The sequence below is a fragment of the Triturus cristatus genome, chromosome 12, assembly GCF_964204655.1.
Source record: "Triturus cristatus chromosome 12, aTriCri1.1, whole genome shotgun sequence".
Taxonomy (NCBI): domain Eukaryota; kingdom Metazoa; phylum Chordata; class Amphibia; order Caudata; family Salamandridae; genus Triturus; species Triturus cristatus.
Window position 1 is genome coordinate 525,035,490 of NC_140595.1, and position 16,716 is coordinate 525,052,205.

Below are 16,716 nucleotides of genomic sequence, written 5' to 3' on the forward strand. Positions count from 1 at the left end.
ATAGGACAGCTGGAAAAAGGACCAACAACTCTTCCTGCCTCCACTTCACCCTGCAACTTCAGTTGAACCACCTGTGGCATCTCCTTAGCGGACTTCAAATTATCGGACCACCTACCCAGTCTAGGCCCCTGGTAACCTATTTTGAAGCCGTCCTTGAAACCCCAAAAAAGCCTACTGGCGGCCTCAACGTCAGGATACTCCTGCAACCAGTGCCCCAAAACCTCCAACTTAACCGGAGTAGGACCCCTTTCCTGCAAACTGGAGAGCATTTCCCCTTCCCCTCTGCCCCCTACCCATGTCACCGAACCGCTGGCCGGCGAAGCATTGCGCGAGGGGATGCCTTCCACCGCACTGGGAGCACTCATGCTTATATCGGCAAAACTGCCTATTGCAGAAACCCCTGTTGAAATTCCAACAGGCTCCAAAAATAGGGGTCTGACCTCTGCCCCCAAACCCCGCCCCAGGCTGGGCGGGACGAGCGGGAAAGGGCCGATAAGAGATAGGTAAACCACTAGCCGTGTGCGTAGTAGCCGGCGGCTGAGACGACGCCATCCATTGGAGCCACAGCTCAGAATCCACATCGCCCCAAGGCCTGTCCTGCGACACACTTAGCCGAGCTCAAAACTCCTCATCATAGGACAGCCATGCGAAACCCCCAAAGTAACTCTGAGCCTTCCGAATAATATCCATGTATTTGAAAATTGCCACCGCCCTATCTGGATATTTTTCACAATATACGCTGGCATATATCAGGAAAGCAGAAGACCAGTTCTCAATATTCTTAGGGACCCTAGGCCGCCTCGCCAGCTCCCACTCTTCCTCCTTGGAGCCCTCCTTTGCCTGAATATCACGGTGCAATAATTTGAAAACATCCACAAACTCATGACGCCAAATCCTGCTTTTCGTCTTATCTGATAGATGCGAGCCCAACGGCATAGCAATCCCCATGTAAGGCAACTTCTTGTGTATATTTTTATCCTCCTCCACTGCCTCCGAGGCACCCTTACTCTGATTCGCAATAGACTGTGACCCAGGAACGGATGCAGCCCCTCCCCTCCCCTCACCCCCTGACGAACCTTGATTCTCAGAAGAGGACTTGTCCCCCAAAGTATCCCCCCCAATGCCAATTGATCTGGTGGCCTTCGGCGGTGGACCCCCGGGCTGCCAAACAGAACACCACCCCGGCGTACCTGTAGACAATGTAGCTTCTCGAAGGCTGCTGCCTGGCCGGTCCCCTTGCTTGCGACTGGTGGCTGCCAGAGCCTGTTCCTTTGCATAGTCCGCACCAGACGTCTGCAAAAAACTAAGCACATGTGGTTGCCCCAAACAACCCCTCTGCCCCTTCACCGCTTTCCCCACTTTTTTCCCCTCGTCACCATCCCCGTCTCTCAATTCCCCATCCTCCAATTCCTCCATGTCCACTTCCATATTCCCCAATGTCTCCAACACACCCGGAGGCGCCCCACTGTTCCCCATCTTGCCCAAAAAGCTCCCACTCCCCGAACCTAAATGCCACTGTGCATCCGTGTGAGCGGAAGGGTGACCTAACTGAGAAAGGAGATCCGCTCCAGATCGCCCTCCCGTAGTAAGCCCCCCAGACAGAGCCGCAGTGTGCTCCATCCGTCTGGAACGCCGGCCGGCCGCAAGCCGTGAGGCTAAAACCGGCATATCTTCCTGGAAGCCGCTCAAGCCCTGTGGTTCCTGTTCGCCCTCAGCAAACTCCCCATCTCCCAACAACCCACTCCTACCAACTCCCGGGGCACCCCCACTGCCCACCCAGACCCACTGGCCCACCTGAGAATCCGGTACCCTGGGTGCGGTAACCCCTGACAAAGGAAGAACGCCTGGCTTGAGCCCTGACACCCCGACAGATCCCCTCTCCGTAATCTGGCCGCTGAAATCAACCGGCGAAGCCAGGGGGCATGTGCCCAATAATGCGGGCGATCTGCCCGGCAACTGCTGATAATCCACCCCTCCCTGTGTACTCCTCAGCCCCATTGCGCCTCCTCCTGCTTGGCCTGCCCTCGTTCCCACCACACCCGAGGCTCCCTCCACACTTTGCAGGGACCATATCCCCGATGTCCCCCCAGAGGGGCCCTCAGAGGTGAGGTCCGTATTCACCAGCACAGGCAAGGCAGGTGCCGGGCTCAACAGAAAAGTCTGCCCATTTAGCTGCAACAATTGCGTGGTGCTCTGCCACCCCGAACTCTCAGACCCAGCCAGCGGGGGGGTAACTTGCTCCTGCACCGGCCCGGAGGACTCCAGCCCAATACAGCTCTTCGCCCTCCTTCCGCGTGTAGCACGCATAGGCAGCCCGCCGGCCCTGCCCCCAGCGCTCCTCCCACGAAGCCCGGTCGATGCCAGGGACCTCCCCCGCCTTCCCCGCACTGTAGCGCGCCTCCCAGCCACAGTAAAGCAGGCGAGCGCATGTACCTGTGACAATGCGGACACCTCATCGGAAGGGCCAGCCTGCGCCTCCTCCCCTTCAACACGGGCCGGTTCCAGACCCACCTCCAGACCTTGCGGGACCTCCATAGCTGCTGCTTGCCCCGGGGATAAACAGGCCGCCACCGCCTTCGCGACCCCGCTGCTGGCCTTCCGCGGCGCCCGTGTCAGGCCCACCCATGCCTGTCCAGCGACTCCCGGCTTCAGTAGGTCGCTTCTGCCTGCCTCGCAGAGCACCCGGACCGCCTCCCGCACCGCCTCCTGGGACGTCATTCTGCCGATGCAGGCCTACGGTAGGGCAAGATGGACAAAAAGAGTAAACCAGCCCCTCCTTCCCGCTCCCGAGGGCCCAGTGATTTTCCCGCCCCTGCCTCCCTCTACTTATCACCTTCGGCGCGCCTCGCGCCCCTAATCAGACCCCCTACCCTGCACCTGGGTGGCGCTCCATTGTGCGAAGCCACCCAGGGGGAGACCTGGCTCGCGCCCTGCACCCCCTGGGTCCCCCCGTATACAGCCCCCGAGTAAGAAACCCATTGAGCGTTACACCCCCGTGAGGGACCGCAGAGGTATACACCCCCCCAAGTGAGGGACCGCAGAGCTGTACACCTCCCCCATTAGAGGACCGTAGAGCGGTACACCTCATCCCAGTGAGGGACTGCAGAGCTGTACACCCTCCACAACCAGTGAGGGACCGCAGAGCTGTACACCTCACCCCCAGTAAGAGGACCACAGAGCTATACACCCCCGTGAGGAACCACACAACTGTATACAGCCCCCGAGTAAGAGGACCATTGAGCGTTACACCCCCGTGAGGGACCGCAGAGGTATACACCCTCCCAAGTGAGGGACCGCAGAGCTGTACACCTCCCCCATTAGAGGACCGTAGAGAGGTACACCTCATCCCAGTGAGGGACTGCAGAGCTGTACACCCTCCACAACCAGTGAGGGACCGCAGAGCTGTACACCTCCCCCCCAGTAAGAGGACCACAGAGCTATACACCCCCGTGAGGAACCACACAACTGTATACAGCCCCCGAGTAAGAGGACCATTGAGCGTTACACCCCCGTGAGGGACCGCAGAGGTATACACCCTCCCAAGTGAGGGACCGCAGAGCTGTACACCTCCCCCATTAGAGGACCGTAGAGAGGTACACCTCATCCCAGTGAGGGACTGCAGAGCTGTACACCCTCCACAACCAGTGAGGGACCGCAGAGCTGTACACCTCCCCCCAGTAAGAGGACCACAGAGCTATACACCCCCGTGAGGAACAACACAACTGTATACAGCCCCCGAGTAAGAGGACCATTGAGCGTTACACCCCGTGAGGGACCGCAGAGCAATACACCCCCCCAAGTGAGGGACCGCAGAGCTGTACACCCCCTGCCCCCGGTGAGGGACCGCCAAGCTGTACACCCCCCCCCCAGTAAGAGGACCACAGAGCGATACACCCTCGTGAGGAACAACACAACTGTATACAGCCCCCGAGTAAGAGGACCATTGAGCGTTACACCCCCGTGAGGGACCGCAGAGGTATACACCCTCCCAAGTGAGGGACCGCAGAGCTGTACACCTCCCCCATTAGAGGACCGTAGAGCGGTACACCTCATCCCAGTGAGGGACTGCAGAGCTGTACACCCTCCACAACCAGTGAGGGACCGCAGAGCTGTACACCTCCCCCCCAGTAAGAGGACCACAGAGCTATACACCCCTGTGAGGAACAACACAACTGTATACAACCCCCGAGTAAGAGGACCATTGAGCGTTACACCCCGTGAGGGACCGCAGAGCTATACACCCCTGCCCCCCAAGTGAGGGACCGCAGAGCTGTACACCTCCCCAGTGAGGGACTGCAGAGCTGTACACCCTCCACAACCAGTGAGGGACCGCAGAGCTGTACACCTCCCCCCCAGTAAGAGGACCACAGAGCTATACACCCCTGTGAGGAACAACACAACTGTATACAACCCCCGAGTAAGAGGACCATTGAGCGTTACACCCCTGTGAGGGACCGCAGAGCTATACACCCCCGTGAGGAACAACACAACTGTATACAACCCCCGAGTAAGAGGACCATTGAGCGTTACACCCCCGTGAGGGACCGCAGAGCAATACACCCCCGTGAGGAACAACACAACTGTATACAACCCCCGAGTAAGAGGACCCCATGAGGGACCGCAGAGCTATACACCCCTGCCCCCCAAGTGAGGGACTGCAGAGCTGTACACCCTCCACAACCAGTGAGGGACCGCATAGCTGTAAACACACCCCCAGTGAGGGACTGCAGAGTTATAACCTCCCCCCAGTGAGGAACCACAGAGCTGTACCCCCCCCAGTGAGAGGACCGGAGAGCATTACATACCCCCTCCCCCCAGTGAGGGAACGCAGAGCTGTACACCTCCCCCCCAGTGAGGGACCGCAGAGCTGTACCCCATCCCTCCTTCAATGAGGGACCACTGAGCTGTGTCTACCTCTTGCACCCTTCACTGTTAGCATCTGGGATCAATGTTGTACAGTCTTACTTTAGAGCCACACCAGTGCTTAATTTGAGCCGGTCACCTAACTGTCAACACTGACACATATGACAGTCTGCCACATGGTGGCACTGTTTGAGTAATTTAGAGATGAGAAGGACAACGGTTGTTTATTAATACAATATGCATTAAAACAACTAATAACGGCACCCAAGCCATTCCTATAGCTTTGAAGCCCTGCAATAGTCTGAATTGTCACACTTGTAGGAGTGTGATGGTTACTAGTTGTGTAGGTTCTGTTGTTGGCAGCCCTGGCAGGGGCAATGGGAGGTAGAGCTGCAATAGCCTCCTGAAGAGAGCCCTGGTCCTTTTTCTACAAATTAAGCACTGGGGCCACAACCTGTTTCCTTGCCTTTGTCACATATAGTACACAAACACAACAGGAATGGGTTGTATGTCAGAATATCGACTGCAGGAATATCGTGCAACATAAATATTGCACCCTAAATATAGTTTAGAAAATTAGCATCTCAATGGGGTGTAGAATTTCTATTAACAGCTCTAATGAGGCTATATTTCTTTGAACTATGTTTAGGACACAATATTTATGCCAGATGAAATTGTATCAGCTATATTCTGGTGCACATAGCCTTTAGGGAAATGTCACAGTTCATAATATAATTATTTTTTGACGCTTTGTTGTGGAGTACGTTTAGTTATTAAAACAACTCCCAGACTTCAGGATTCCACAAAAATTAAAGAAGTGTTACAAATGTACTATCTTGTTAGGAACTTCCCTCTTGCTCGCCTCCGCTGGTTTCTTGCAAGCTGATGGCAAGCAAGGCATGTTGCAATGCTTCCATCCATCTCAAGTGCTCTTGCTAGAGCACAACCCATTCCAGGCATGCGAGTTCCCCCCGTCTGTCTTGGCCATACCCTGCATCATCCCCTTCCTGCTAAGCATTCAAGGGGGCAACAGTTTGTGGTGTATAAAGGATGCAAAAAAAACATGGATCATACATCTTGCAACTTACTGGTTGGTCATTCACGACCCATGTTTTGTTTATTACATATCACTCAATTGTCCATTGGTTTTCCTTCTATTTCTTTCTGACAGCACTGCGCCTGCGGGAAGGCCCCTTTTGAAGGTGTCTCAGGTTCTGCGGGATCTAGGCTTCCCTTGCTACCGACCTCTTGGGCGGCCGTCAGACCCAGCCCAGGCGGCACGTGCCGCTCCACTTCCCTGGACCCTTGCTGGCCTCTTGCCTGCTCCCAGTGCCCCTGCCATGTGGCATCCCAAGGACACTGTCTGAGCTGCTCTTCTACCTAGGTTGCTCTTTTCTCTGGGTACTCTTTTATTGCTGCCTCTGCCTTGCCCTCATCCACTGTCCTTACGGCGGCAACAACCACATTCTCGTGGTGTGGCCGGGTGGGTTCCAAGGCGATGAGGCGAGGTCCGATTGTGGTAAAGGTGCCCCTGCTGCCTTTTGATCCTCTTGGTCGCACTGCCCTTCTCCCTGTTATTGGGCAGTTTGTACTTTTCAAAAGGCGCGCCCAATCCTAACGCATCTTTTTTCGTGGGCTTTCGCCCTTTGCACTTCCGGTGGTCCCACCGCTGTTATTGGTTCCATGCAGGCCCTTATCAGGTCTGGCTTCTCCTCCCCGGCCTGCGTTACCTTATGTAGCACACCAAGAAGTAGAATTTATGCGAACAGCTGGAGAAGACTTAGGGTGTTCCATATAGCTCAACAATAGATTTGCATTGATGCATAGACCTATATTGTCATTACTTTGGTATGATGCACTTATGTAATGCAATGTACACAGGAATCATAAAGCGCGCTGACACTCACAAAGGTGACCTAGTGCTGGGACAGAAACATCAGAAAGCAAGGGAATGAAGCAGTGAATTATTAATGGATTTAGCAAACTGCAGAAAAGATTAATGAGAAGAAAGGTAAGTTTATAGTGCTTCCCTGAAAGCAACAGCTAATTAATAACATACAGACCTATCAGCAAGGAACTCCGCGTCTTGGCCGCAATCACCAAAAGAGCCCTGGACGAGGACAAAGGAACCTGGGAACCGAATGTAAACGGACTTCTGATGCCCTCAGGACACAACAAGGATTATAATGAAGAAACGTTTGCTGTTAGTACCACGGGCCAAGACAGTGGTAAGTTTGGAATACCATACCTTTAAAGTAACCATCTTGTTACAGGTGGCCAATAAAGGGTATTTAGGGTAAGCAATGCAAAAGAGCGCAGAGGGAGCTCACGTGCAAGCCTGGCAGCTGCAACTTGAATCTATACAACAGTTGTATCAAGCAAGCGAAGGTGCCCAAACACAGGCAACTGAGTATAGTCGCCTGAACCACCAACGGAATCAAGTTTAATAATTGTACAGTTAAAGAAACATCTGAACAGGGGTGTAGCTTAGTCAGTGAGATTTCGGGGGTGTGGATCACAAATTTCCTGACTAAAAAACAGTTTGCCAGAGGGTGAAGGGATGAGATGACCAAGGCTTGGGATACACTGTTCTCATGAGGAACAGGTTCAATACTGATTTGTATTAGGTGAGCCTCTGTCTAAGTTACTGATTTAAAAAAATGAACAAATTAAAAGATTTTAGTCAAATAAGGACGAAGAGAAAAACTAACAAAGGCGTAGGAGACCTGTCTCAGGACCCCCAGACCCAACTCGAGCCAAGAATGCCTTTATTTGGGGAGTGTCACACCCCACTCGCCCCTCCTGCAGCTACACCCCTGCATCTGAATCAAATTAAGATCCAAGATTTCAGGCTAAAGAAACTGCTGCCGGACCAGTGCCCAGTTGCAGTGGCCAGAAACTCTACGGCAGTATCTTCCATTAAGTGAATTCTGGCAGGAGACACGGACAACATCTGTCTTGTGGGGATTTCATTTTACTGCATTATTGGCTAATCAATTGGCAACAGTACGCATGAACTTCTGAAGACAGTCCCTGTAGGACTCCATGTAAAAAAGCTTTGAGTTCTGAGAAGGAGGGGTTAACTACACTGCCTGATCTCTGGTTCACCAATAGGATGTCACTAAATCCAATTTTTGGCCTTGAACCCACGAGTCGCAGTCTTTGCAACAGGCACTCATGAGAGACCATTTCATAAGCCATCGACAAATCTAGAGTACATGTTTGTTGCTTTGGGGTACCACTAGGATCTGCTTTCCATATCTATCTAGCTTACTATTGGTATAAAAGCAAAATATTTAAAACCGGAAGTGCTAACACAACAGATTTTGACATCACAGGAAACAGGGATCGCACCATGCGCTGGCATGAGGCACTGACTCACGGTAATCACACGGCTGTGTTTAAACTATGAAGATGGAGACATAATTTATTTATCAATATTTTATTTTGCAGTTTTCTATAGTGCTGCAGCACCAAAAGGTATGACTACACGCTTGTGAGGTTTTGGAAGCAACTGTGAATATAACCAAAACCTCTCAGTAACAGCCCATTCCCTCTGGAATAATCTGCCAGGAATAATCCAACAGGCCCATTCACTCGAGAAGTTTCAAACAAAACTTGAGACACATTTTCTGACCTCATTGATCCATCCAAATATACCTCTTGGAGTTGGTCACGGTATCAGATGGACCAGATCGTGACCCCAAAAGCCATAATCTGACCTGGTCACCTGTATGACTTGGCGACCCTGACTAAACACGGTCAGTTTAACCAAAACTAAACATGGAGCATCATTTAAATGTAACCTCTTCAGCTGTATATGCCAATTCCATGCTTCAGTGCCTAGAAGCAATTGAATTTTACAGTGTGAGTGATACAAGTAAAATAAGCATAATCATTTGAATCTCCATTTTCCAACTGAAAATTATATCTTCTGAGGCCGTATTGGCAACCAGATCTCTTTAGAAGGGCAGTGCGGTAGGTGCTTTTTAGTACATGGATCACTTCGTAGGCAATGCAGCTTATTTTGAAAATGATCATTGCCTCAATTAGAACCCAATCGCGCTTTCCAGGCATAGGAAGATGCTGTCACGCTTTCCAGTGCAAGAGATGAGTCTTTCGGTTGAGTGGAGGACAGCCCTGGGGGCAGTGAGGTACGACTGAAGTACTCCCGCCGGAATGGCGTAATTCTATCTTAACTGTTCAAGTGGAAAAGAAAAAGAGAGCCATCTTGTACCAGTGCTCCACATTTCCAGTCTGCCTGACTGAACCATGGCTGTGGACAATACCAGGAAGCCGGTATCTGCATGGAAACAGTAAAGGGAGCTAGGGGAATAAAGTATGTAAACACTTTTGCATCTAAACTGAGGGCAATCCATCCATGACAGAACTAGCCCCTCTGTCACTCTGGCTTTATCCCACTGAGCTGCAGGCTAGGGGGCTGCTTTCAGTGGAGAATGGTCTAACATGACACTTCCAAACCCTCGCTGCACATTGTAGTAACAACCTACTTCTGTGGCGGGGATGGCTGAACATTTCAGGCAAAGGTGATTTTAGACTAGAGTCTAGCAGTACATCCATCACAGCACAATCCATTTCTGCCTTACATCAGATAATGGTATAATGCAATATCAATATTTATTTAGCACTGGTTTCCTTGTCTAGCCATTGAAATGCTTTCCAGACACACCACATACTCAATTGGATGTTCACAGCATTGTATAGTTTGATATCCACAAGGATTTATGGTTCTTCTGGCTCAATATCCTATAGTTATCATGCCACTGGTATATAAAGTAATTACCATGCACTCTGTTGTGCAACTTGCTACATATGGTGGATCAAAACTGTCAGGCAAATTGAATGATATGTGATACTGACCACTTTAAAGACTTGGCCATGCATAAGGAATTACAGTTAGTAGCTGCTTATTATCACACATTTGTAATTCTATTTGCATACAATTTATCGAATAGTTAGTTATACATTGATGTTACAGAACATAAGGCAAAGACATTTTTTTAGATTCTAAAGGCGAAAAATTCTTCTACTGATATTATTATTCTGTTGCCAACGCGGCATTCTCTAGTACGGAAATTCAACCTAGGCTGTATGAATCAAGACAAATATGGCATCTCAGTAATTACTGTTATGGTGGTCCTCTCCTGCTAGATTGTGCAGATTGCCATGTACCTCAATTTAGGATGAAAGATCTGACACTCACAACAAAACATATTAATCTCACAAACTCCCTCACCTGCTCACTGGATATCCTCGAAAGTGAGCTCGCTAAAGATGATCTCCAGCCCTCACACACACACATTTTCACCCTCACTGTGGTCAGTCAAGTGTAAACAGATGATTTGAGAAATCCTCAGAACACATGGATCATCTAGCCCTTCTTAATGCCAAGTTCATGGTATTACAAATAACCTCCTCCTCGGTCTCTTGAGGTCTAAGTCACTGTAAAGTCTGACAGCTGGAGAAAAGATTGCTGCACCTTGAAACCGCAGAAGACCTCAACTGACTTAAATTTCAAATAGAAGCTCAGAAATTATCACCCTGCAAACCAAATCTGAATTCTTTGTCAAAGAAATTCATGCTTCAGCAAGTCACTCTACAACCCTCTCTTTGGTCATCGGCCATTGCACAAATTCTGTACCTGTCCTCTAATCAATTTGTAATCATTATTATCCCTGGCAAAAGAAATAAGATTTTACATCTATCATCAAAAAAAATACAGAGTTTACGATTTCCATGACTTGAAATATAAAAGTGTATATCTGGGGGTTAGTAGAAAATACACTTTTTAAATGAAGATAACTCCAGATCTCAATTCCTTGCAGCATTTTATTGTTTTCCCAATTTTGTTGATATATAAGAAATAGAAAGTTCATTGTGTCTCATGAGAATATGTATTGCATAGTTTGAGGTGGGTTTGCCCCACATCACTTCTTTTCATACACAGAAAAGTGAAACATTTTGTGTTTTGTTCCTCTGTAAATAACTTTTCTTCTTGAACTAATGGTGCCTTCTTCCTCATAAGTAACACATTAAGTACATAAGATTATACTTAATTTAAAATCCAAAACTAATGTATAGATGCTCCAAATTGGAGGTTTTGGTAGTTATTTTTTAATGGTAATGCCTAGCTTGGTTTTAGATCCATCGATTGTGATGTTGTTTGCCATGAGGGACACTTAAGCCCTATTTTCTCAAAAAGAACTTTGAACCTTTTAATAGAAAGTTCAGACTTTCTATTTTAGCCCCTTGGAAAAGTCTTTCCTATCACTATCACTTCAAAGCTAGAGTAAACTAAGAAGGACTACTGATAGTGGGATGCACTGGGTCACAGAAAGGGTTAGGCTGAGGGCACATATTGATCGCATTAGGCCTCACCCATAATGAAAGCCCAAGCTTACCCCATCAAGCAATTTCTTCCTTGGCAGTACACAACGCTACATTTATGCTACTTGGAACTAGGTTATCAATTTTATTTTCAAAACAGAGCCTCAGATACTGAAGGGGGTATTTGATACAAAAAAACAAAGCTTCAAAAACAGATCAAGTGACAGCTGGAAGGCGTTCAACATATATTCTTATTTTTCATACAAAATTTATGACTAATCTACTTACTTCCTCTCAAAATACATAGTCTCTAATCCAAATCAAGGGCAAATAAAAAATCTCACTCTTTCACCCACATAGTCTCCTGTTTTAGTTTTTTCAATTGTAAAATAGCGTGAACCATAGTAAGAATGTTTTTCTTATTGTTCTGGTTGTTTGACCATATTATTTAACTCATCACAATCAGTCATTGGGTTATCGCTGCTCATATAGAAATTTGTGCATAACTGGTAAGGGACTGATTGAACAACAATCTGTTGAAAGAAATTATGATTTTTGCGGAGTGTAAAAGTAAAACCTGCAATTACAGAGTTTGTATTGCCTTTTAACTATTTTAATGTTGGTTTATCTCTCCTTGCAATACAGCATGATAAAGATCCAAGAATCACTATTACAATATGTCAAAACATCTTTGATATCTTACAATGTCTGAAGAAAGTTCTGCCTATTTGACATCTCATCGGACACTTTCCTTCCTGTTCAGGTGTATGAAAGAGGTACCAACGTGGACCAGTTTGTAACCCGATTCTTGTTGAAGGAGACAGCCAACCAGATTCAATCACTTCTGAGCTCTGTTGAGAGCGCGGTAGATGCCATTGATGAACAAACCAATCAGATCAGGTATGTGCTTTCTTCATGACCATTGTTTGCTCACTTAGGAGAAAAAAATACTCAGCAATTTGACAGTGTCTCCTCGGATTTGCAGACACAAGGAGTTAAAGATATGTGTATATTATAATTTATTTATTCTGTTACAATTAGCATGTGAATGCCACTCCCATGTCAAACACCTGCCAGGGGAGAGCCAAGAGTCGAAAGGCCATTCTTAACCTCAGCCTAAACCTTTGCTGAAGAGTTTGGAAGCAGGAATAATAGGTAATTGAGAGAAGCTTTAGAGCTTGAGACAAACCGAGACATTTTAAGGCATGGGCAAAGTGGGCTATTGCCCTGTGCCCCCATCTTCCAAGGGCCCCACTGGGAAAGTGAACTTTCTCTCTGTCTCACTTCTGTATATTTCTGTATGTAAACCTTTCTCCTCTCTGCCTACCTCTAACTCTTTCCCTTCTTGCCCATGATCATCTTAAGCATTTTTGAGTTCCTAGACAAGGCATATTTCTTATTGTTTTTATAAACATTATGTATTAGTTTTCATTTAATGGCAAAAAGAATAGTAAAATTGTTATCCTTACACAGGCTAGGAAAATTTCACCTGTTTTTGAGTGACACCTTTTCTGCAGGTTTGCTTGGCGTCATGAGGACATGAACTAGCAGAAAATGGATAATAAAATCCAAAGTTGTTCCTATCAGGGATCGTCAAATTCTGCCTTGCCTGGGGCCCCAAACATTCTTAAGGCAAGTCTGGAGGCAGTGGTTTTGCTAAACCGAGATATGCAGCAAATGATGTATTCAGCAAGGTAGAAATCTTCCTTGATGGGCTACTAAGTTCTCCTCGGATATTTAAGGTGAGAAAAGCCTCATCTTGCCCCGAGGGCAATTAGATGTCATCGCCTAATTGCTGTTCAGTACTAGGACCTTCCCAAGGCCCCCAAAGAATGCAAAACATGTCAGTCCTGCGCTTTGAATCAATGAATAATTCCTGGTTCAATTTCAAGGTAGTCACCAGACATTGATAGTGCATTTGTGAGAAAATGGAACTAAACAGAGCAGGGACAGCAGTGTTGTTAAACCTATATCAGTCTCGATAAGACAGGCAATGCCAATAATGTGTCAAATGATAACCCCGCTGCGGTGTGTGTTGATGTGTTCATTGCAATTCTGATACTCTAAAGCTGTTTGGTGAATTGTTCTTTGAACAATGGTTATACATGGGTATGTAGAACTGCATTTGATTTGAGTAAACCTGATGTTGCCTGTTTGTCTTTTTCCATTTTAGTTGTAAGAATTTTTAGTTATGTATTCTTAAATTTACATTAAAGAATATGATTTCTGGTCTTCGTGACTTCATGGACGTCTGTCTCCTTCCTCATTTATGGTGTTTCTCTATCTCATCTCTCCTATTACACTTGTACTTTTTTGTGTAACTCCTGTTGTAATCTGGTACTTTCTTCAATAAAACTAAAATAACAGAGAAGGAAAACAAGCTACACATCAAATTGTGATCAAGCCATATCGGCAGGTATTCATCGGTGTTATTTGTGTTTCATGGAAAGCCGAGACAAAAAGTTCACGACATTGTTGACATTGTGTGTAGAGTTGGCGGGCAGTACCAGAGAATCATTGAAACGTCCCAGAATGACAACATATTTTCTCAAAACAATTTTATATAATAATCAGCTATCAACCTATTTAACAGTTCAGGATTTACAATTTTGATTAGTTAGAAAATTAAATGAAATGCGTGAAAGCCAGCATACCGTAGACCAGTCTCTCTAAAGGTGTAAAACTATCCAAAGCATGAGGGACTTTGAAAATTATATCTATCTACCACCCTTCCCTCTCCCCTTTGACACATACAGGTCATGAGTGATAAAACCCTTACTGATGGCCTATTACAGAGTGCCTCATTGCTGCTCAGTTTTAAAACACAACACTGTTGTCTACGTTCCCCAAGGGCATAGTAAATGCCCCTGTTTGCCAAAGCCTCACACCTTCACACCCTCCAACCTGCACGTGGTCAATGCAGTCCCTCCCGCCCTACCCTCCCAAACGCCCCACCAACCCTACCACTTGGGCCTGACCTGCAGTTTGAAATTGTAGATCCTTTGTGGTACAACCTTGCAGGGTTGGATTGGGATTAAAAATCCACCCTGGCACGCTAAAAAAAAGTGGCCCACATTTGCACATTGTCTTTCCTCAAAACACTGCTTCGGCGAAATTTTATGAAAGAAAGGGAGGGGGGGAAAAAAAAATGCACAAATTAGTTTACACAGGTGAAACACACCTGAAAACAAGTGAGGCCACTTCTGCTCAGGCCCCCTGCCCCACTCAGTATGCATACATTAATGGGCCGGCCCAGCGAGAGAACAGGAGTGACACCTCTACCCGTTGCTAAACGGGATGTAATGAGCACCCATCTGCCTCCAGAAAGGCCACTCAGACACCCACTGGGCCGCTGGCTGTATCTGAACAACAGAGACATCACCAAAATCGCCCCCCCAGCCTGCTCAAAAAAGCAGCACACAGCTGGAACTCGAACACCAGCCCCTCAGGCATTGCACGAGTGCCCGCATTACCAATCCAACGCTGCAACCTTGTATTAGAGTGTGGATGCTGTAGTGTTCGTGTGGGCCGGGGACAGGCAAGCAAACAGAGTGACACGGACACAGGTATACTAGTGTGGGCCAAAGACCTCGAGCCATCTTGCGCCCGTTTATTTATCCCTTCGGGCGTGCCCGCCCTCCGGGTGCGTGGATGCGTACATTACGTGTCTATACGGGCCGGATGGCTCCGTTACCACATCCCTCCAATCTTTCAGATAGAGAGACCCTTCGCCATGGAACTGTTCAGTTCTCTTGTGCATACCATGCAAAGTCTCTCAGTCTCTGGCTCGGGGCCGGATTCGGCCGGAGACCATACTTCTGGCTCTGGGGAAATTCACCACGTCCGGTCCCGCAGGCTCCTCTCTCGGGGGAGGCCCCTGCATCCTCTCGGGCCCTGCTCGTCCCTTCGCATCACACCTCAGCGCCGGGTTGTGGGGGCGCATCCCTCGGTGGGCTCCTCTGTCCTCCGGGGGAGCTACAACCTTCTCCTGCTTCAAGTTCCTCCTCAGGCGGGTCAGCCTCTTGCGGGGTCATGGGGATCTGTTTGAACCAGGATGTGTTTCTGGTGACCACTCGTGCTCCCCTCTGGACCGACACCATGGTGCCCTGCACCTTGACTACCTCCCACACTTCCGATTCAAACGGGGTGCGATACTTCCAGTTCGGATGGCGATCTTTCATGATGACCTTGTCTCCCACCTGGAGATTCCTCGCCCGGGCCCTTCGAACCCGACTGGCATTTTCATTGGAGTTCCGCCTCCTGGTCTGAGCTGCCTCTTGGTCCAGCGGCAGAGGCTGCCACGACTGACTCGCTGGGATGTTGTCTCTGGGGGCCCTCCGAAACAGGAGGTGGGCAGGTGCGCACCGAGTGGTGCAGTGAGGTGTCCGTCGATACGCGCTGAGGGATTGTGAAAGGCATTGCTCTGCATCCTCCCCTTGGTCTACTCCGATCTTCAGCGCCCGGTTCATCGTGCGCATGAACCGTTCCACTTCTCCGTTAGCCTGGGGCCACTGCGGGGTGATCTTCCGGTGCCGGACTCCTCGGGCTGCCAGGTATTCTTGGAACTCTCTCCCCTGAAAGGGCGTCCCGTTGTCGGACCGGACTTCCTCGGGCAGACCCATCATGGCGAACGTGCGGTCCAACGCTGCTTTCACCTGGCTAAACGCTGTGGAGGGCACCACCTCCACCACCGGGAACTTCGAGTGCGAGTCCATTAACACCAACGTGTGCCGCCCGTCTGGGAAGGATCCGAAGTCCACGCACAGCTTGGACCAGGGCTCTTGACACGGGTCTTCCGTGATCACCGGATGCGGTGCCGGCTCGCCCCCAGTGATGTTACACGAGTGGCAGTTGCGGACGACCTCCTCTACCATGGCATCCATCCTTGGAAACCACACCTTACTCCGTAACCTGGCCTTGGTTTTGGAGACGCCTTGATGCCCTTGGTGAGCTAGGCGGACCACCTCTCCTTGGAGACTCCTCGGGATTACGAGTGAGGTACCTCTCATGACCACTCCCTGTGGCCCCTCGCTGAGCTCACTCTGCGCCTTCCACACCTGTTGCCGGAATAGCCGTTCTTCTTCTGTGAGGGCCTGCACACCGTCCAGGAAATTCTGCCAGTTCCGGTTCACCAGCGTCTGCTTCACTTTGATGAGGCATTCGTCCATCTCCGTGGCCCTACCAATGTCCTCCAGCGTGAGTGCCACCGGGCACGCCGCTTGTGAAACGATCCGGACGAACTCTTCAGTGCAGTCTTCATCCGACAGGCCTGGACACGACCGGGATGGGCCCGGGTGTCTCGACAGGAAGTCAGCAGGGTTATTGGCCCCGGGGCGGAACACCACTTCGAACCGGTATGCTTGCAGCTGGACTGCCCATCTCTCGATCCGTGGCGGGGCCAGTCGTGCGGTGCCAGCGAAGAGCGGGACGAGGGGCTTGTGGTCGGTGACCACCCGGAAGTCGTGGCCATACAAGTAGTGGTGAAAATGCTGGCAGGCCCACTTG

General features: G+C 49.2%; 1 protein-coding gene across 1 annotated transcript in view; it reads left to right on the forward strand.

Moving 5' to 3' along the window:
* The window catches only part of NECAB2 (N-terminal EF-hand calcium binding protein 2), a 1,135,462-nt gene that overhangs the window by 768,390 nt on the left and 350,356 nt on the right, over positions 1 to 16,716 (forward strand). Inside the window, exon 6 of the mRNA XM_085637926.1 lies at positions 11,975 to 12,111. Coding sequence (XP_085494052.1) covers positions 11,975 to 12,111 — 137 coding nt within the window. The remainder of the gene's footprint in view (positions 1 to 11,974; positions 12,112 to 16,716) is intronic.